At 42.1% G+C, this 21,134-nt stretch overlaps 2 protein-coding genes across 3 annotated transcripts; one reads left to right on the top strand and one right to left on the bottom strand.

Moving 5' to 3' along the window:
- Nucleotides 1–456: 456 nt before the first annotated feature.
- Nucleotides 457–11,002, bottom strand: sec23ip (SEC23 interacting protein). The gene is made up of 18 exons (XM_018749225.2): nt 10,803–11,002; nt 8,654–9,165; nt 8,055–8,262; nt 7,346–7,539; nt 6,828–6,917; nt 6,535–6,655; nt 6,172–6,261; nt 5,772–5,913; nt 4,761–4,969; nt 4,527–4,627; nt 4,230–4,400; nt 3,745–3,840; nt 3,467–3,658; nt 2,744–2,899; nt 2,174–2,276; nt 1,663–1,848; nt 1,251–1,413; nt 457–1,066 (listed from the first exon to the last, which is right to left on the bottom strand). The coding sequence occupies exons 1-18, from the start codon at nt 10,921–10,923 to the stop codon at nt 985–987; spliced, it is 2,937 nt and encodes a 978-aa protein (XP_018604741.1). The 5' UTR covers nt 10,924–11,002; the 3' UTR covers nt 457–984.
- Nucleotides 11,003–11,698: 696 nt separating this feature from the next.
- mcmbp (minichromosome maintenance complex binding protein) lies at nt 11,699–20,817 on the top strand. Of its 2 annotated transcripts, none has more exons than XM_018749333.2 (16): nt 11,699–11,881; nt 13,061–13,146; nt 13,668–13,808; nt 14,060–14,101; nt 14,647–14,742; nt 15,151–15,280; nt 15,652–15,809; nt 16,478–16,575; nt 16,663–16,817; nt 17,027–17,150; nt 17,377–17,494; nt 17,932–18,097; nt 18,503–18,636; nt 19,166–19,375; nt 19,549–19,637; nt 20,142–20,817. In XM_018749333.2, exons 1-16 carry the CDS (start codon nt 11,824–11,826, stop codon nt 20,266–20,268), a joined length of 1,932 nt encoding a protein of 643 aa, XP_018604849.1. In that variant the 5' UTR covers nt 11,699–11,823; the 3' UTR covers nt 20,269–20,817. The 2 variants fall into 2 exon arrangements, with proteins under 2 accessions (XP_018604849.1, XP_018604850.1); XM_018749334.2 differs by having other exon boundaries at nt 19,211–19,375; nt 20,142–20,268.
- The last annotated feature ends 317 nt before the right edge of the window (nt 20,818–21,134 follow it).

Raw genomic sequence — 21,134 nt, 5'->3', positions numbered from 1 at the left:
CTGCCACTGTATTTGATCATTGGATGAGTAATAAGAAAATGTTCTAACTTGAAAATCCATTCTGGCATAAAGTAGTCAACAGTGTTGCTGTATTAAATCAAATTTAAAATGTTCGTCAGAAATCTTACAAAAGAATATCACAAATTCAAGAAATGCCTTATCTGAACAGCATTTTAATGCCACAAGACTCACCTGTACAAACCAGTTTAAACTGTAAATGGCCAACATATTCCTTACCATTTTCTTACCCTGCCAGACCAAATTTGGGCCCTGAAAAGACTGCATTTCAGATTTATGAGATTTGTATCAAATATTTATGTCAATGTTAGGTTTTCAGTTATAGCATACAGGCAATTTTTCCCAAAACTTCACACTCAGTATAATTTACACTATATATATATATATATATATATATATATATATATTCAAAAAAAAAAAATCAATTTCAAAGTGGAGTATAGTTGTACTATTTGGAATTCAGCAGGTGTCTTATCTCTTAATTTAAGACATATTGGCAAAAATACAATTTTATTAAATCACAGGTGCCAAACCCAATTCCTGGCAGGCCTTCTGTTTGCAGTTTTATGGTCCAGATTGCTCCCTAAATTATTCAGTCACATTATTTGGCTATTTCAGTTTTTAGCAACAATTCAGTATATTTAAAGATAATATGTTTTGAGTAGTACTTCGGAATACCGCACTTTGATGCCATATTCATGTATATGTGTGACTAGTACATATAATCCAAGTTATCCAATTAATACAAGGGAATAAGTGGAACTGAAAACCAAACACGAGGCCTCCTAGGGGTTACGTCTGAAACCACCGTATTAGTCACATTGAGGCTACAAGAAAGAAAATTAAATCGAAAAGAAAATGCATATTAAGTGACAAAACCCAGCCTTTGCACAATCTAAAGGCAAAAGACAACGCTAAAAAAGTTCTTGTCAAGTGGGCTGGGTTTGATTGCATCAATGAACTGCATCAGTGCACAGTCTGCTCCGGAAGGACCCCCATGGTTTTGTAGATCTCCTTTAAAATCAGCAGAGCAGTATCTTCAGATTCCCTGTAAACAAAGGAATACAAAATCACACTGAGGCATAATTATAGCATACGTAGCTGAACAATAAACAGCAAATTGTTAAAATTTGAAACAAGCAAAAACTGGCCTTTGACATGGTCTAACTGCTTATGAACTGCAGTGTGATATTTGCGTATGACAGTTGAAGTCGAAACGAAAGCCCTCATACCAGTAACACAGGTGGCTCTGAAGGGCAAACAGGTACTCGTTGAAGCTCTCAATGGGCTTCTCCTGTAGGACGTAGTCAATGCGGTTTCCACCATTCAGCATCCCGATCTTCACCACTGGATCTTCCTCCTTTGCTGAGTCTGGGCTCTCGACCAGCTTGTTAGCTACGCCAAAATTAGATGGTGCATTGTTGGACCCTGTGCCTCTGTGTGTGTGTGTGTGTGTTTGTGTGTGTAAACAGGAAGTTACTAAACTAATGTAGCCTAATCACCTTGTATCATCTTTATAAGTTTTGTAAGCAGTTCTCCAAGGATAGTGAAAGAAAGATCTGCATTTTGGCTACAACTGTGTTCAATCATGCATAGAAACAACATGCTGCATGTTAATAAGAAGAGCTGGGCCATGGGTCTAACCGTCACTGTCCTGCTTCTCCTCTTCCTCCTTTATCTGATTGGCCACCATCTCGAGTTCAGCTTGCAGCTGGGTGGAAGCGGTGTGGGCACGGGCAAAGTCGTTGAGTGTCTGCCAGGCTGCCTTCAGCGAGCTGATGAACCCCTGCTTCAGGTCCGAGCCCATTCGGCTCAGGCCTTCTTTCAGTTCTGCCAAAGCAAAGAGGCTCTGCAGTCACAGTTCTATCTGCTCTTTTTAGCAAAAGTCTTTCGAACTAAAACAACAATTGCCTTTTATATGTTTTTCTAGTTCCAAGTTGTTTTCATAAGTTTTGTTACTGAATTCGTTATTTAAATGTGAACAACAGGCCTATATATAGTGCCTTAATGTCACTCATGAAAGTACTAGATAATTGAAGTTGATGATAATCTAATATTTCAGCACCAAGGATAGCAGGCTTTTAAAAACAAATGATCAAAAACTCATAAAAATAAACTCAATTAGAATACAATAAAGCACTATATGATTCAGTACCAAGATGGAGCCTTTTCCGTCCCTTATGGTGAGGAATGAGGACTGGCTTCAGCTCTATGTCTGGAACAATCATGGGCTCGATCCTGTAAGCTACAGGGTCCAGCTGAAACAGGAGGACAAACCACATCTTACAAAAATGTATCACCAGTGATTAACAGTCACGAAGACAAGCCGTTTTCATACTGCATGCGGTGTAAGAAATATAATTGTATAAACATCATCTTGACAGGTACACACACCTTGCTTAATAGAGCAGTAGAGAAAACTATATTTTGTGCTACCGTATAAGGTCATTTATTAAAGCCAGAACATTCAGTAAAATTTGCTAGATTCAACATTGACTGTGGTGTGGGGGAGAAATAAAAAAAAAGAGCAGAAACTAAACTATATTGGAGTGACACCAGGGGATGATTAGCAAGTTGGTTCTGTTTCTGCGTTAGCACTTGAACACATCGTCAAGTCAGTTGTTATACAATAAGTCAGTCATCTGTTATCGGAATGGCAAGCGGAAAACTTTCAGGCAACTCCACAGATCTGGTGCTGCTGTGATGAGGGTGATGCACAACTCACTGGGTGGTAGATGTTGAAGAAGCCCTTGCAGGTAGGCAGCTGGTAGGTTTCTTCAATCCGCTCCAGCCCGCGAACTGTCAGGAACATCCCGATGGGGGAACCCAGAGCGAAGAAGTTCACAGGCTCAAAGTCCAGAGCGTGATACACCACAGACACCTGGCAGAGATGACAGCCACCCAGGTATTTATTATTGTTAAGAATAATCATCACTATTTTATAATTATAGTATTGGTACTACTATTATTTTTAATTATTTAGAATCATGTTAACTTGCCATTATCTCTAATTCAATGCATGTCTGCACCAGCCACAGTTTCAATGGAAATAGATTATCTACACAATACAAAGCACAGATGTATTTCCAGCTCGCTAGTTACACGCAGAGATAGCACCTACTTTCTTCTAATCATCTAGCTCATCTTGCTTCTCACTAATCTCATAGCAATTAAGGTCATGGATCTATAAGAACCCGAAGGAAGCTGGTTTAAGTCTCACTCCTCGTTACTGCTTTAGCACCCTGAGCAAGGTAAATACCAAAACTGCTCCAGTAAATACTCAGCTATATAAATGGGTCAAATACTTGAAGTCATGTTGAATAAAGATGCCATATTAGCAATAAAGTAAACAACAGTTTAAACACATTCTTGGGTCTTGATTTCACCCACATGACCAAGAGAAAAACAATGACTGCAGACTTTGTGTCGGTGGTGAGCTGGAATGTACCTGTCCTGTACCAACTTCAAAGTAGTTGTAGTCCACATGCATGGAGGAGACCATGCCTCCAACTGGGAGCCTCTTGGGCGCTGAGTCTGGAAGGGCCTTTGCTGACTGGGCCTGTGCAGCTTCTGCCTCCAACCTGGCCTTATTCTCGGCCTCCAGAGCGGCCTTCCGCTCAGCTGCCGCCTGCCTCGATGCCTGGGGGAAGAGCAGAGGAATCTCATGTCCTCAGGAATTCAAAGAAGAAAACAGCATAAAACACTACAACCATGTTGGAGACACACCTGTTTGTTGGCCCGTTCCTTCACAAACTTGGCAATTTTTTTCCGTGGCCCAAGAGGAATTCCCATTTCTTTAAGGTCCTCCACAGTGCACATGAGCTTTTCACAATAAGACAAAAGACACTGCATGAGCAGAAGGTACGAGAAGGCAACTGCCCTACAATGACACCTTTCTTCAATTATGTTTCTGGTTCATTTCAACCCAATCCTTACTTTTCCATATTGCAACATTAATAGTTTTATCCAAGACGACCAATTTTACCTACCTATTCACTTTAACATCTGCACTGTAATGATTCACTTCAAGTACCTTTTTCAGGGTTACTGTGACTTAAACTAACACCATTCAGGTTCCTGCCATGTTCATAAACTAACTCTAGTCTTACAAGTTCTTAACCCACCAGATACAAGTTCATAGACATTTTAACAACAACTCCTCATATGGCCATTGATTCAAACTCCCAGAGTAAAAACTACACTTTTCTTACAAGGGACTCCATGTCAATCTTCTCCTGTTCAAAGGTATGAAGGTACTCTGAGAGACTCAGATGTTCCAGCACAGCAGAAAGGTCAGGAAACTCTTCTCCTTCCTCTGCAGGTTCATCTTCCACAGCTGCTTGGCTCTTGGTGTCCTCTGTCTGCAACAGTGGGCTGGCAACCTTTGCACAGAGTGAGTGTGATCAAAACATGCCTTCCCAAACTTCAGAAATTTATAACATAAATAACACCAAAACAAAAAAAAGCTGAGAAACCAGGGAGGGTGTGGTATAAGCAGCACACTATACCTGTTTAATATCTACTGGATTTTTGCCATTAAGAATTATAGGAACCTGTTGTGGAAGGCTGAGTTTCTGATTGGACAGCAAATCGAAAAGAATGAGAGAGCCTGGAAATAAAAAACAGAGTACAGGATATGTTAGTGCAGTCTAAAACCTGAACTTCCGGCTACTGTATGAACTTTCGGCATGGTGTCATCCTAGTGGATTCATTTCATCAGATCGTGCGTCCCCTGGGTGTACCTAAGCTGTGGCCCGCCACAGAGACTCCACCCTTGAAAGTGGGGTTCCTCTTCAGAAAAAGGGTGTGCAGGCGGTTGACCTCCATGGCCACCTTGTCCACAATGGTCTGGCAGTATGTGGGACTGTTGTAGAAAAGCACGTCCAAGAGGGTCTCGTTGGTGAAGTGACGGAGGCGCCCTGTACTGGGCAGGGTTATCTTTTTAATCCTCCTGCAATAAAGAGAAACAGACAAGGTCAGTCACCCCAATCTCATTTGTAATAAAGTATACCATATACACAAATATTTCATGCCCTTTAGATAAGCCAATTCGAATGGATAAAAATCTCAATATTTTATTAAAAAATGTTACCCAAAAAAAAAAAAAAAAGTTACTCATTTCCATATTTAGATAGTACTAAAGCATGAAATCTGTACTTCTGTACTACCTGTCGATACAGAAATAAGTTAGTCACCACAGGGTGATTCTAAATAAATATTAAATCTAAAACTAAATTGAATTTAAATTACATGGCATTGATTAGCACAATTTACTCTAGTACCACACATAATATGACGCACGCGCACACACACACACACACACACACACACACACACACACACACACACACACACACGATGTCTACAACCATTTGTCCCGAGCGGGGTCGTGGTGAACCGGAGCCTAACCCAGCAACACAAAACGCAAGGCTGGAGGGGGAGAGGGATACACACTGGACAGGATGCCAGTCTGCCACAAGGCACCCCAAGCAGGACTCGAACCCTAGATTCACCACACAGCAGGCCCCAGCCAAACCCGCTGTGCCACCGCGCCCCCACCACACATAATGAATCTCAGAAAAGTTGAAACTAGATGCTGTTCCTGGATTCATTTATTGCTTTTATTGCCCCTGTGAGCAGCAAGTTTTGAACTCTAGTCCCCAGATTCATTGAAATGGTGGTCTACCGCAGTTGCAGGATATGAAATGGAAGTCTTGTCCTGATGTAAATTTCTACAGGTGGATTTTCCTTGCCTGTCTACTCCAGTGGCGTCACCGTGCAGGGCTGTGTGCCACTGCACAGGAAGGAACTCCACGCGGCTAATCCGCCGCTCATCCTGGGCCTTCTGGAAGTGGCTCCGGAGCAGCTTTAGGGAGACGTTGCGGAAGTCGTCCACTGTGGAAGACAGATCACTATTGTTATATGCAGCGGGGGGGCGTAATATTCAGCCCCTTCTCATCTTCAATTATAACATCTTGAGGATTTAAAACTCTGAGACATGGGGAATTCATTTCACTTTCAGAAAGATGTGAATTTTTACTCATTTGAATTGGATCTCCTACATATGCCTCCATATGTCCCAACCCCTGTTGTACAGCAGGCTACAGGTGACACACAGTGGTAGTAAAAGGTGCCCACATAACAATCCCGTACCGCATTCCACCATGGATCTGAAGCGTAGGTCACATACGGGTCCGATGCCATGAACCATGAAGACCAGGTGGTCCACCTGAGGAAACTCTCCTGGGCGATGAGCACAAGACATTATCCTGACAGCTTCACACTTGCTGTGAACAATCCTACAATGCCAGTTGCCTTCCAGGCACTAAAATCCAGAAAGTGAGACTTTGAAAACGTCAAAACTACCCCAACATCCTATTTAAAGCATACCAGGTACTTTTTGTGTTAAAAAACAGCAACAATACATTGTAGTTTAACGGTAGCTTGCGATCACACGGAGACTGAACCTTGGCAAAGATCATCCAGCAAGTCTTGTGATTATGATTCACGAATTACCATCAGGAATGTCATCGTGGTCATCATCGATTCCCCTTTTCACCACCCTGGGCCTCGTCTGGCCATCCTGCGTTGTTCCCCACTCGTCAGGCACCGCCGAGGGCTGGAACTGGACGATAACCTGTAGCAGAAAAGACGATCTGAAACATGAGAAGGCAGACTTCATTTCTGAAACAATATTTGTGCTTACCTGTTCACAACTGCCCTCAATCTACTAACTTCCCATTTCCCTCACAAGCAGTACAACATCTCACGTACCCTTTTCTTTTTGTCGTTAAAGACTGTAACATTACCTTAGGGTTGTGCATGACAATAGTTTCCCCAGTAGGAAATTCCAGTCTTCGATGCCACTGGTTGGAGGACACAGCTTTCTTATATTCTCCCTAGGCAAGAGTAATAATTTTGTTCCGTTATTGCTTGCTTTAAAACCACCATTCCTCGTTGACCAAAAAAAAAAATCTCAAAATACTGTGATGAGATTTTAGTAGTACACTCTTTTATATAGCCTGAGAAGCCCTGTAACAAATTGATCATGACTCCCAGAAGAAGAAACGATAAAGATGATGAGATGCAATACACTGGGGTCATCGGTAATTCTGACTTTCTAAAATAAACAGAAACGACATACAAAATCCTTGCTTCTGCACTCAGTTAAATGTGCTATAATTTATATCCTGCTCTGCAAACTAAGCATGTTAAATAAGTGCTAATAAACTGACCAAGCGAGTTGCAAGAAACCTTCTGAAACGAGACTCCATCATGGCCCAGAAATAAAATCTGTGTTCAAAACAGAGAATGTTGCAGCACAAACCTCAAGTTTATCACTGAATTCCTCCGAGTAGGGAATGAAACGGCTGTCCGTGTCTCCCTTGTAGAACCAGGTACACCTTCGCACCTCAGAGGGCTCCTCCTCCCAGTACACAGCAGTCCTTAGGCGGTCGTAAAGGTGCACATCATACCGTCCTCCATCCGTACACACCACTACATTCTCAGGGTCTGGTTGGACTGATACAGAGCAACAAGAAAAGCTAGAACCCTTACATCCACCCATCCTCAGTAACTGCTTGTGCTGTTCAGGGTTGTTGAGGCCCAGAAGCATGGGGCATGAGTCAGGATACACCTCGGACAGCATACAAGTCCATCAAAAGGCAACCATATACACATTCATTTACTCTCATATACAGGAGACACAGTATGGGCAACTAAAAGTTACCAATTCACCTGAAACATGTCTTTGGACTGTTGGGGGGGGGGACTCCACTGAACACAGGAAGAAAATGCAAACTTAACATAAGCTGAGCTGGATTCAAATTCTCATCTGATCCTACAGCTTAGGAGCTGCAAAGGACACTCATATTCCCAGTCTTACAAGAACTGTGGCGCCACACAGTCTTATGGGATTTCAAGTATGATTTTCAAGTATTGGACAGATGTAGGTAACGAAAAGTTATTAGGTTATAAAACATGAAAAAATTAACTAATGCTCCTAGAAACCTACTGAAAACAGATTAGATGCTCACCAGAGTTGAAGGTTTCTTCCAGCTGCATGGAATCAAGGATGCTGAAAGGCATCCATATCTTCTTTGACTCCACTTGCTTGCAGAAGAACCAGTGAGGGTGAACTGGCTCATACACATTATAGGAATATGGCATCATGGGTGTGGCTGGAACCACAGGGCCTGACGTGCTGGACGGGAGGGGTGGTGACTGTCCTTGTGTAGGAGGAGCCTAGGAAAACAAAGAAGAATTCACAGGTCTAGTCTTGAGTTTAACACATTTCTCATTTCATCTTCAATTCAACTCATACACATGCACTCAAACAAAAAAAAATTAAGACTGATAGGATCAGACTTCCTACTTTGGGATTTCAAACAGGAAACTACCAGATGCACATTCTGTTAGCAATAACATGGAAAAGTCATACTATGTAGTAGCACAAAGTATGTTGAGGATGTTTTCACTATCACTGTGTCACTGACATTTTGTCACTGTGTTTCAACTGAAATTTTACAGAAAGCCAGTTGAATCTTTTGATATTTTCAAGAAACATTAAAAGCACCACAAAAAGAAACACGTGACAAAAGCAGCAAACAACGTTATAAGAAAGACACAAACTTACTTGTGAATAAGGAGCTGCTACAGTCTGGAATGACTGAGGAGGAAGGGCAGTAGGTGGGCTCTGGGAAAAGGCCACTGGCGGCGGCTGCACAGGATGCTGCTGGATCTCAGGAGGAGTCAGATAAGGATTAGCTCGACTGCTCAGTGGGGTGTGGCGATAGGGATTGTAGGCCTGCTGCTGAGCCTGCTGAGGAGGTGGGGCCATAGCATTCGGTGGTGGAGTGTATCGTGCCTGAGGATTTTGAAAAGCAGAATTTCCTAATTGTGAAACAGGGATGGACTGAGGAACTGAAGCACTGGGGTAAATGCTCGGCTCGGTGGAGAAGCAGGCTGGTGCCGAAGTTGTGGGCCCAATTGCAGCTGCTGGAGGGGGGAGAGTCTGGTGTCCGATAGAGGCGAACGGATCATTGCTGTTCGTTGGACTTGAGAAGTAGTTGAATGTGGCGGGCTGCGAGGAATTCCCAGAACTCTGTCCAAGAAAGCTGTCCTCTTCTCCCACATCTGTTGAATCATCTATGGAGCAGAGAGGGGAGGAAAAAAAAAAAAAAAATTTCATTTTAAAAATCTAAAATTTGCATTGTTTCAATTGAAATGTGAAACAGAATGTGGTTGGGGATATCTGAATTCCTAAAATTAAAATAGTTCTTTTATACTAGACTGTGGAAAAGTACAGAAAAAGCATACTACCGGAATATTACACATTATTTCTTGAAAATTTTATTATACATAAATGTAAAAAAAAAAAAAAAAAAAAAGATTGGTCCAATTATATTCAAATCTCCAAAGCAATTAAATTCAAACTTCCAAATGGATAAATACCAACAAAAGGAATGATCAAACTGTCAAACGTAAGCATACAAATCACCTTCAGCTTTATATTTCTACAAGTTACATATTTCTCAATAAAAATATACTTTCCTGAGTGAAATATTTTGCTTGTGCTAATATTTGCAAAGTGAAGAACAAGCATAATCACAGATGGTAGGTTTATGAAGAATTTCACTAAAGGCCTTTCTGTCCAGGACCTACTGGGTCTGAAAATCATTCCACTACTGTCACTTCATATTCTCAAATAAAGAAATATTTAATAAGTATTTACACGGAGAGCTAGTATTTGTGATGATTAACTGGATCAGTCTTGTAAACCAGCTGACATCCCTTTTTCATATGGAAGAGTAACTAAAATTTTCTCAATAACGCCCTGCATTTGAGATGAAAATCATCATTAACATTTCATGCCAGTTTTAGGTAAAGACACTGAATTGAACTAGGAAACTAGTTTAAGAGACAGTTATTTTTGCCAGCCAGTTCAATACATGTCCCATTTCAACATGACCAAATGTATCAATGTGTCACAGATTTCAATGCATCTGAATACATTCACCCGCCAGTGATTTCAATATATGGCAATATATCAGTGATATCAACATACCACTGATACTAATGCATTCAAATGTACTTTTACATGTATTCATTAAGCAGACACTTCTCTCCAAAACGATGCACATCTCATAGAAAACACAATCTGTACGTACAGTAGCAGGAAGAGACACTAGATGCGGACATGTGATTCTTAAGTGCAGTTAGTGTCATTCCTCCATATGAACCAAATATCAATGTGTTTAACCAATGCATCAACGTCTCAGTTATTCCAGTGTATCCAAATGTCAGTGTGTCAGTGATTCCAGTGTACACAAAATGCATCAGTCATCTCAATGTACAAACATACCAGTGTGACCAGTGTATCAAAATGTATCGATGTGTCAGTGATTCCAAACAGGACACAAATCATGTATCAGTGTGTCACTGAATCCAGGTATCCAAATATGTATCAATGTGCCACCACTGATTCCATGATGTACACAGTCAGTGTGTCACTGATTCCAATGAATCTGAATGTATCGACGTGTCAGTGACTGTCTGTGATCAATGTATTCGACAACGTCTGGTTAAAGGGTGGATTCTTGCCCGTGTTTAGCAGCAAACTAGACGAACAAATAAAACCGATGACAAGCTCACTGTACTTTCTAGAGAAAAAAGCACGATGATATTCCCTAGCGAACCGATCGGATCTGGCACCCGACGCTGTCTTGTTATAAAAACTAGTAAGTGGAGCTGGGCTGGAGCCCACCGGCCCGGGTCCGCCTCACCTCCCGACAGCACCGCCGGGCCCGTGGCTTGGCTCACGGGGATGAATGGCAGCGTCAGGTTGAACTCGGGAGCTGTGGAGAAGAGCAGATTCGTGCCGGGGTTGGACTTTTTCTCGGCCATTTTCGCACACGAATTACACGTATGCCGACCAGCTGGAAGCGGAGCTCCACAGGACCGGATCCGGAAAGGGTCAAAGGTCGAACGCTAAGGGTCGTCGAGCCAAGCCGGAAGTAGTTTTACGAAAATATAAACAAAACATATCGCAGTGTTTTTATTTACATTTATCCACTTAGCAGACACTTTTGTCCAAAGCGACTTACAATGTGACATCAGGCCACACACCTTATTCACCAAGGTTAATTTACAGCAGTATTACAAGATGCACGTAATGCTATCTAAAATCATGCCTTCTAGAAAGCGGGGTCATGTTCGGAAAGAAAGTTCTGCGTTTTCAACACGAAGGACTGTGTACGCGTGTCAACTGCAGAATTTTTGGGTCTTCATTGATTCCCCACACTCTTGTCTACCACTGTCACTATTTTAGTCAGCATTAAATCGGAAATCCAGTATACGACTTAAATACATACAGCCAACACAACTATATTTATTACATCTTAAAAAAATGTGAGCTCTCAGGTGAGTCATTTCTCTATGAATACCTAAGCATTTCAACCTGACGCAATCACTGAACAAATACCATTAATTCTGTAATTATCTTGCAAGATTTTATTGTCCATACAACATTGCGACTGCTGCAATTCCGATTTCTACGAGCGTATACGGTTCATACTTTATAAGACAGGAGAAGCGCATCACCGTCGCTTTACAATATAACGCATGACGCTACACGTAGTGACGTATGACGCACAGAGGTCAGCGCGCGGTGACGCATTTTTCCCGCCATTGTGAATTGTACTCAGTGATTTCATGAACTGGATCTTCCTCGAACAAGTTCGCAAGTCCCCCCCCCCTACTGTTATTAAAAAACTAATTGTTTTTGCATTATAAATAAGAGAAATAATGCCTACCGTTCACGACTGGATCAACAACCCCTTGGGCATTGTAGAAGATATTTTTGGTAAGATATTTTTTGTCAAATTACTGAATAGTGTTTGTTGCTAAAAAATCATGCCCGGTTAGGTTCTGGTGGTTCCGTCACGTCCTAAACCGAGCTGAGCGAGTATCCGCGCGCCGAGCTCTTCACCTGCTGCCGTAAGGACGCCGTTCGCTGGCAGTTACGAGTGTTTAGAAGGTGAGCGGACTTGTTGTTTCGGCCGAGCGAGTCGAGTTTGGTTCAGCAGGTGAAAAGCGGTGAGGAAGTTCCCTGTCCGGCCGCTCGCTTTTGTACTTTCACGCGCTCGGAGTGATAAACCCGCGCCTTTAAATGTCCACGTGCGCACGCCTGGGGTTGGTGGTAAACAGTTGCACGCGTCAAGTGTGAATGTGCTTCTTCACGAAGCCGGTGATGCTGAACTGAGCTATATAAATGTATGGTCTCTCTATCAATGCTTGGAGCCCACACGTTGGCACAGGCTCCACAAGGTACTTTAAGTTTACCTTGCCTGAGCTGGGGACATCTGTTGGTGTTGGTTGGAGCTGTTGTTTCTAAGACCTAAATTTCACAGGTTCAAGCCTCACCTCCAATTTTAGTACCCTTGATAACTTGAGCTAGGTATTACCCTAACTTGCTCCAGTAAAATTTACCCAGCTGTTTAAATGGGTAAATAATTGTAAATACCTTAACTGTGTGTAAGTCGCTTTGGAGAAAAGCATCAGCTAAATGAATAAATATAACTGTAAAAAAAAAAAAAAAAAGTACCCAGTTCTATAAATGGCTAAATCATTTAATGTCGCTTCATGTGCAAACCAAACCTGTGAGATCTGCTAAATAAATAGATCTCACAGGTTTGGTTTGCACATGAAGCGACATTAAATGATTTAGACATAATAGTGCTTAATAATAATGTTTTTCTCACAGTCATCCCTCATAACATCAGATTCCACTGTTGTCAGGCACTGATTGATAGAATAAAAGATCAGTATATAATGTCGAAAACGCGTTTGTGTGTATAGCGCAGTTTAGGTGTCCGTTTACATCTTACATTTTCTCTCGTCTCTGACATGAAGGCAATTGCAGCCTTTCAAATTAGTGTTTATGACAGCTCCCCCCACTGTTCTGTCAGTGTTTTAAAGTACAAAATTTTTCTCTTTATTCTGACATTTACATTTTTCTGAATGTGGTGTGTTTTCCCCGCAGCTCAGAGCAACTGCAGCCCAGACTGGGAAACAAAAGTGCTGGAGTATTTCAAAGAGAAGCTCAAAGACAATGAGGCGGCCAGCTGGGTACGTCACGTTAAACACATTCGGCGTGCTTTGGCTGCATGTCAGAGAGGTGGCAAATTCCTGCTGGCCTGACTGCCTTTTCAAAGGGGACTACTGCACAGTGAAATCCTTATAACTGGAGTCAGATTAGTGTTATTACCCCAGTTTAGCTGTGATGTGCCATCTTTGCCACTCTGATATTGTCTGTACGATATACTCTGCAGAACTACTTTGTCCAATGTAAACTAGAGTCTTCAGTCAGTCACTTAAATATCTTTAGATTTTTAAATCTAATTCTAAAGGTATATAGAAACCTAGAATAAAAACACAATCTGTACGTTGTAGTGTTCCGGTAGGTTGTCAATTCACCTTTATTGTTACCATACAAGTATGATGAAAATCAGTAAGGTTTTCAGCATTTGCAGTGATACTTGTGTTGTTTGTCAGACTGGAAGTGCACAGGCCGTATGCCTTTATTGACCACGTGTGTGTGTGTGTGTGTGTGGTTATAGTTGATGCGAGTTTCTCTTTTTGTTGTTCAGGTTCCCTCGCTGAATGACGTCCCTGTGCACTACCTGAAGGCCAACAGCCTGGTGAAATTCCGCTGTTTCATTCAGGACATGTTTGATCCAGAGTTTTACATGGGGGTGTATGAAACAGTTGACCCATCGTCCAAGTCTAAAGTAAGACCATACAGAGTGCAATCGTACATCTTACACCTTAGTGTGTTTATGCTGAAGTTTAGTTAAGGCTAAGCTGAATGCCATAGTTAAAATGTATGTTTACAGCATTTAATTATACTTGGGCTGTTTTTTTTTTTTTTTTTTTTTTTTTAAATATATACCTGCTGAGGTACAGTGGGGTACTGCAAACAAAGGTGATGAAAAATGTCCTAGAGTCAAGTCTCTGACTGTTATGATGTAAATGTTTACAGGTCTTAAGGTCTGGAAAGTATAAAGATGTGGCAGAATGTGGAGTAAGTACACTGTTCTTATTTTACTGTGTAAAACAAATGCTTATTTAGCACATGCTCCAGTCCATCATATTTTTTTAAATATTTGCATTTACTTTTGCATGTATTTATTTAGCTAGTTGTAGATTAGTTATTATAAGGGAGCAGTTTATTTGAGGTGTTTTAAAGAAATGATTAAAGTGCATGGGTGACACTTCTGTTTGTTACATGGATACCCATTTTACCCCGGTACAGTAGATGGCAGTGGTGTATAGGAGAGTCTCTCTCCCTTTAGGAGAAATGGCAGTTTAGGAGTCAAAGCAAATTGATGCTCACATGTCTTTGCTTGGGCTGCATTCACCACATCACCAAAGGAAGATTATTTCTCTGAATGTTGAACATATATGATCTAGTTTACAGGGATTAAGGAAGGATATTAAATGTGATGTATTAAATCTTACAACCCAGAGTCATTCTGCCCAAAGGTATATTTCATTTTATAATATTAAAAAAAAAAAAAAAAAAGAAATTCTATGTCCTCTTCCCGTGATATCCAAACTCAATTTCAGCATCAAGTGGACTTGAACACCAAAAACGCTGTGACTCTGGAGAGACAGACCTTCTACTGTGTGCCTATCCCTGGAGAGTCCCCTTGGGTCAAAGAAATATCCTTTTCGTTAATGAAACACCTCTACCAATGACCTCATGTTGAAGTGCAGCTCTCCATAATCGCATCAGATCAACTGGAATTGCATATCCAGTACTGGTTTTACCCAAAAGCAGCAGCTGTGCAGACAAACCACAGAATGTGACCGATGCTAATTGCTGTAGTTGTAAAGTGTAGGTACAGGGAATCGGGTCTCATTCTGCGTGTTTGCTTTTGAGCGCTCTGGCGGTTATGCTTTCGCTCAGCAAAAGTGTCTAGTCACGGTCGCGTAGATTCCCTGCACTCCGCTGTTTAGTGCGAGACAGGGAAACGGCAGAATATTTGTGTTTTTTGCCACGTGGCCAAAGCTCATCCTTGTGTCTTCAGGTGTGCTGCATGGTTTTTGTCCTTGACAGTGGTGGTTCACAGCTATTCTTGCTCCAACCCAGCCCGCGTGGTGCCCTCTACCTCGTACGCACCATGTCGCCACAAGCGAAGCTACGAGGAAGACGAGGATATGGAGACGCAGCCACACAAGCAGAAGGAACAGCTGGCAGGTACGGATCCACGGCTCTCCTCCGCAATGGCACAGGGGTGACACTGCATGGTTGTCACATTGTCTCCCTAGGGACCCTCCTGTTGTACCTTTGAGGAGGTATTTTAACTGAACTGCTTCAGTAAAATATCCAGCTATTGTGGATAAACAGAATTAGAGAAAATCGTAAACAATTACATGTATTTATGATGATGATTTAGTTCCAAGGCAACTTGCACTGCTTGTGAGTAGCTTAGTGTATAAACCCTAATGATTTACTACAGAAGGAGTGACCACTACACCACCTGCTGCTGCGGTTCACTGTAAAATGTTAGAAGGCATTTCTCTGAAAAACGTTTTCACTGAAGGCAGCCGCTTCTTTTTGATCCCAAGGACCACAGGGTACAACAGACATCCATGGCAGTGGAGACCCCAAGCGCCTGGAAACAGAGGCCCCCTCCAGCCTCTCAAATGCTGCCTCAGGCTGTTCTTCCCCCCTTGACCTCAACTTTCCCCTGCCTGGGGAGAAGGGCCCCGCCTGTCTCGTAAAGGTACATCATCCCGCGAAAAGTTCAGACTCCGTGTGTGCCAAGGGGCTGCTTCATAATGTCACACATTCATGTTAAAATAATACTAAAATGGATTAATGCACAGTATTATATTTTCATGTTGTGTTATTGTTTTTACTTAAATTTCTACCTCTGTCTTTTGCTTTTTCCTGTTTTGCACCACCAGAATCCTCACATTTTTGCTTTGTAAGCCTATTTTTAAAAAAAAAAAAAACTAAATGGAATGAAATCAGAAACATGATGATGTCACTTTGGAGGAAAACATCTGCTAAATGTAAAACTTTCTGTAAATAAAACAATGTTTTTGCAAATAAAATACAACGGCTGATGTGTACATCGAGTAAACTAGAAATGTGGTGCTTTGCAGCAGCATGGCCAGTCAAAGTTCTTGTTGAGCAGTTGTTGTTAGATGTTAGACAAATGTCAGGACTGGAAAATAATGTAATACGATTAAGAAGATGGTCATCTTAAGTACAGGTCGTCGTCAGTCGAGGCCACCTTTGTGCTGTTTGTTACTTGAAGCACATCTCTGTTTATCTACAGTGATTGGTAAGCTGTTTAATGAACACTGTCCTGAGTAGCTGGTGGACAGAAAGAGAATCTCCGGCTTTGACTTGCTCTCCCCCAGTAACAAGGCCTCTCATCGACAGGTCTACGAAGAGTGGGAGTTGTTTAAAGTCAACGACATCCTGGAGGTGTACGGCATCCTGTCTGTAGACCCGGTCTTAAGTGTAATCAGCGAAGACAAGTAAGACTGTTTTTCAACGTGCTCATATTTTTTATGTTAACATGCAAAAGTAATGGCATTAAAAATGTTTGTGCGTTGTGTGTCTAGAGACAGCTCGCTGGTGGATCCCATGGACTGCACAGAAAGCGTAGAGGAGCAGAGGGTCCACTGTCCACCCGCCTCCCTCGTACCCCGCCTCCACATGCTTTACGCCCACAGACTACAACACAACAACCCCTTACTGCCCCCTGCCGCCTCTGAAGGTCAGTGTACCTAAAAGGACATGCTTATCTCCATAAGACATTTGCACCAAGCACTGGCGTCCCAGGCACAGCACTGCCAAGATTTAAAAGAAATAAAAACCCAGCAACTTAGCAAGTCAACAGTAATGGTGTCGATCAGCTTATGGTAAATGGATACCGTGCTTTGTCCTCTTACCTGGTCTGAACGACCATCTCCCCTCCTTCCCCAGCGTCCTCCGGCTTCCTGAATGATGTGGTGTCTGTGAGGGGAGAGCTCCTGGGGTATCTCACACACGTGCTGCTGGGTGATGCTCTAGCAGCAGAGTACCTTATCTTGCATCTAATTTCCACTGTGTAAGTCCTGGCCGACGTGGTGTGTGGTCACTTCACATCTGCTCTCAAATGACCGAGTACAAAAGTACAAAAAAATCCACCTTTTTAAATGGGCTCCTTCACTAAATAAGTAAATAAAAACAAGTAATCTTAAGTAAAAGCATATTTGTTAGCAGATACCTCATTGTATACAAATGAGCCTGCGAACAGCAGCACAGAATATTGATGAGGAGCTTGTTTCCTGAAGGTACGCAAGACGAGATGTTCTGCCCTTGGGAAAGTTCACTCTAAACTTGAGTGGCTGTCCTCACAACTCCACCTACACAGAGCAGCTCTACAGAGTCATCCAACAGCTCATTCCCTCGGTGAGCGAAACTGCACACATTAATTTCTACAATTAAATGCATGAATCATACAGTTAAATTCAGAATACTTGTGGCAAGCAAAGCAAATGCATCTTTCCGTTGTAGGATTTTTATTAGAGAGTAGTGAGCAAATGGAAAATTTAAGAAGGATTAAAGGGTAATAAGATACATACACATTAGACTTATTCATTGAGGTGATATCTTTCTGTGCAGTGACTTAGTGTTAGAATTGTGTACAAGTGACATACAGTGATTTACTCTTTTATACAGCTGGGTAAACTTTACTTTTTCAGCTCAGGGTAAGTAATGAAGGGTACAAGAGCAGGAGTTGGGATTTGAGCCCAGTTTTTTCTAATCTATACACTACATGCCGCCCACGTACATACATGGGGTTTTGTTGTAATCTACAAGATTTTCCCTGTTTTACCTCCTTATAGTCGTTTCGCCTTGGTATGAGCCTCCACAACATGAACAACTTGCGGCTGGTACCACGAAAGGACTACACGGCCAACCGGCTACTGAGTGGTGTCCTGCAGCTGGCACCCAACACCTCCCTCTTCCTGGACGAGACACAGCTGGAGCAAGGCCAGCTGGACTCCACAGGTGAGCGCTAACACGGCGGCCCCTCAGGGAGTGAAAGCCAAAGCCTCTACTGCTTCCAGGTGCCAGCAGTCATAAATTCATCCCCTGCTTCCCAAAATGAGTCAAATGAGTTTGTGAGAGATGTAGCTGATCTACAGCTCTCTTATTTTGCGTCGTCATTTGTGTGACCGAGCAGAAGGGGACCCTTAAACACCTGTCAGCTGGTACATGTCCCTTTCAGTGCTTCTGCTTTGTCACAGTCAGATGTAGTTCTCCTTCCCATCTCTCAGCTGCACGCCCACCAGTACCCACCAGACAGTAAGCCAGCAGCTGTACTTTTTGCTGGCGTCAGTCTTGCCTTAAATGGACCATCTGACAGCTCGGAATGCATGGCTGAACGATGCGGCACTCTTTTCCCCGCTACAGGAGTGCGGAACATCACCGCGTTGGGGAACCTGATATCTTGGCAGAAGGTTGATTACGACTTCAACTACCACCAGATGGAATTCCCGTGCAATATTAACGTGCTGATTGCGTCAGAAGGAAAGTCACTCCTGCCGGTGAGGACAAAGGCTTTGGGTGACGTGGGAAATGGAGAAGGCACAGGGACACCTCTTTCCATTTCGCGGGTGGCGTTTCGGCTGCCAATTCTCGTTAAAACATGCTGGATGCGTCCAATACATGGCGACCCAGATTTGCCTGTAGCCACTGATTGATGTGAGATAAAGCTATCTGCTGGTTGGATAGTCATTTTGCTCTTGCCTAAGCTGGGTTTCAGGGATCAAGAGTGGATAAAGCTCTTATTTATTCACCTATCTGATGCTTCTCCAAAGCTACTTACAGCATTAGGTTTGTAAACTAAGCTCCTTAGAATTTTACCTATGTACAGCTGGGTTTTTTGACTGAAGAAATCGAGGGTATCTTGCTCAAAGGTAATAAAACTGTAACTGCTATACCACCTGCTACCCTGTTTTTTAATATATTTTTTTTTAAAAAAGTTGGTCACAGTCATTAATGTGCAAAGCTGTCATGGCAAATCATATTGATTTGAATTTTTTTTTTTTTTCTCTTCCATATTTTAACCTGAAGTTCTTAACACCCTGTCTGCCCTGCACCCCCCACTCCCCCCCACAGTGTGACTGCCACGTGCGCCTCCAGCCCCAGCTGGCCCCACCCAACTTGGAGCAATATATCAGCACCATCCAGGTGTCACTGTCACCTTCTCTCCTCAATAAGTTCCGCATCTACTTGAGCCTCCTTCGTACCCTAGACTACAGCATCTCAGAGGAGGTCACCAAGGTCAGGGCTAGACACCAAATTCTTGACACCCCCAATTCATGAACCATGCTTTCTATGAAGCTCTAGATATCAGTTTGTCCTTTCATAGTTCACAGTTAAAGTATTGGTGTAAAAATCTCACTAGCACAGGTTAAAAGGCTTTATAATGGGTTTTAATAAAAATGTCCTTCTAGGCTGTTGAAGATGACTTTGTTGAAATGCGCAAGGATGACCCCCAAAGCATCTCAGCAGAGGACCTTCACAGATTGCTGGTAGTTGCCAGGTGGGTTGTGTTCATTATCTATTCATCCATTAATCACTTCTCTAGGGCAGGGTCACAATGGTTTGGAGCCTTTCCTAGATTTTGTAAGGCAGGGTACACCCTGGAAGGAACACCAGTCTGTCACAGGCCACTTTCTACTGCTATTAAATGTGAAATGACATTTAAGAATTGGTGTGGGGAGAGCTGTTGAAAAACTAATGCATTTACATTAATTTAGCACAAACAAATGTGCATTTTGTAACAGAGTTATAGATGGAGATATGATGAAGGTCAAAGAACAACCAGTATCCCCAGTACCACAGTTCCTGCTGGCACACATTACATGAGTGACTGCCTCGGGAACTGATAGAAGTACACAGGTGATCGTGATATACTGTATGCCACAGTACAGAGTATTTAGCTTATCTCTGCTGCGAAGTGTGTGGACTAAAGCCAATCGTAGGCCTCAAGCAAACTGCACACCATGCTGTTCCCGCTTTGCTGCAAAGTGACTGTCTCTTGCAGGCTGCTGTCACTCAGCGTGGGACACACCACACTGTCACGAGACCGCTGGATGAGAGCCAAACACCTAGAGACACTGCGGACCAATAGGACAGAGCAGCAGAAATGCGTTAACGGCAACGAGCCGTAGCTCTTTGTAACATCTCAACAGATCCAATATTGGGGGGGCTCGTAAAATTAGTGAACCACTTTTCATACTTTCACAAAATCAAGCAATGGAATTTTCTGCTTAACCAATAAATTGTATTTCATATTAAAATTGTACTGGTACTTTAATGTATTGATTTTTCAGGTGGTTGAGCTTTTCGGCATTCCATTTTGACAAATTAACTGCCACATACTCAAAGACAAATGATAATCTTAATTATATTGATACTTTACCATGTTCGTGCCTTATACTCCACTGAAATGTCTTGAATACGTGCACAGCTTTTTGATAATACAGATGATTCATCCTAGTCATTTACATTTTTTTTTTGTATTCCACAGAATTCTAAGTAAATAACTTTTTAAAATGTTACTGAAAGACAATTTGCAGGTTTTAGTTTGGTACCAAACTTACTTTCCACTAAGGGCAATGTGACCAAGTGTTTGTGGCTTATTGACCTGCTGTTCTTTACACTGGAAATTTATTCATTTGAATACATGATTTTCATGAATAAAGTCCAAATAATTTCTACAATGTCTACATCATTTTCTAAGTAAAGGGATAACTTTTTCTTCAAACAAGGGTCCTTGTAGAGTAAAATGTTAATGCTTTAATAGAAAACCATCTTAATTCATACAACTTACCAACACCATCTGCTTGTCGATTGAGAATGCAAGCATGGCATGTTTAAAATCATACAAGTCCATAATGAACATGCATATATTTGAGTGGTTTGGATGTGACTTATGAGTCAGCTTGATGTCCACTTGACTTGTGTCGACATCTGGATTCTTTATTAACAACTGCATGACATTGATGAAGCCATGCATCTGTCAAATTACAAGAAA

Source organism: Scleropages formosus, chromosome 4 (assembly GCF_900964775.1).
Source record: "Scleropages formosus chromosome 4, fSclFor1.1, whole genome shotgun sequence".
NCBI classification, from domain to species: domain Eukaryota; kingdom Metazoa; phylum Chordata; class Actinopteri; order Osteoglossiformes; family Osteoglossidae; genus Scleropages; species Scleropages formosus.
Note: the sequence above shows the minus strand (reverse complement) of the source record. Positions and strands in the feature narration are given on the sequence as shown.

What these genes read in the sequence shown, in the direction of transcription:
- sec23ip (XM_018749225.2), bottom strand. Translation starts at nt 10,923, where the DNA reads ATGGCCGAGAAAAAGTCCAACCCCGGCACGAATCTGCTCTTCTCCACA. An exon ending in TAGCAGCTCCTTATTCACAA is followed by an intron (nt 8,263 to 8,653) that starts GTAAGTTTGTGT and finishes TTGTTTTCCTAG; the next exon opens with GCTCCTCCTACACAAGGACA. An exon ending in GGAAGAAACCTTCAACTCTG is followed by an intron (nt 7,540 to 8,054) that starts GTGAGCATCTAA and finishes GCTCTGTATCAG; the next exon opens with TCCAACCAGACCCTGAGAAT.
- mcmbp (XM_018749333.2), top strand. Translation starts at nt 11,824, where the DNA reads ATGCCTACCGTTCACGACTGGATCAACAACCCCTTGGGCATTGTAGAA. An exon ending in AAGATGTGGCAGAATGTGGA is followed by an intron (nt 14,102 to 14,646) that starts GTAAGTACACTG and finishes ACTCAATTTCAG; the next exon opens with CATCAAGTGGACTTGAACAC. An exon ending in TCCAACAGCTCATTCCCTCG is followed by an intron (nt 17,495 to 17,931) that starts GTGAGCGAAACT and finishes ACCTCCTTATAG; the next exon opens with TCGTTTCGCCTTGGTATGAG.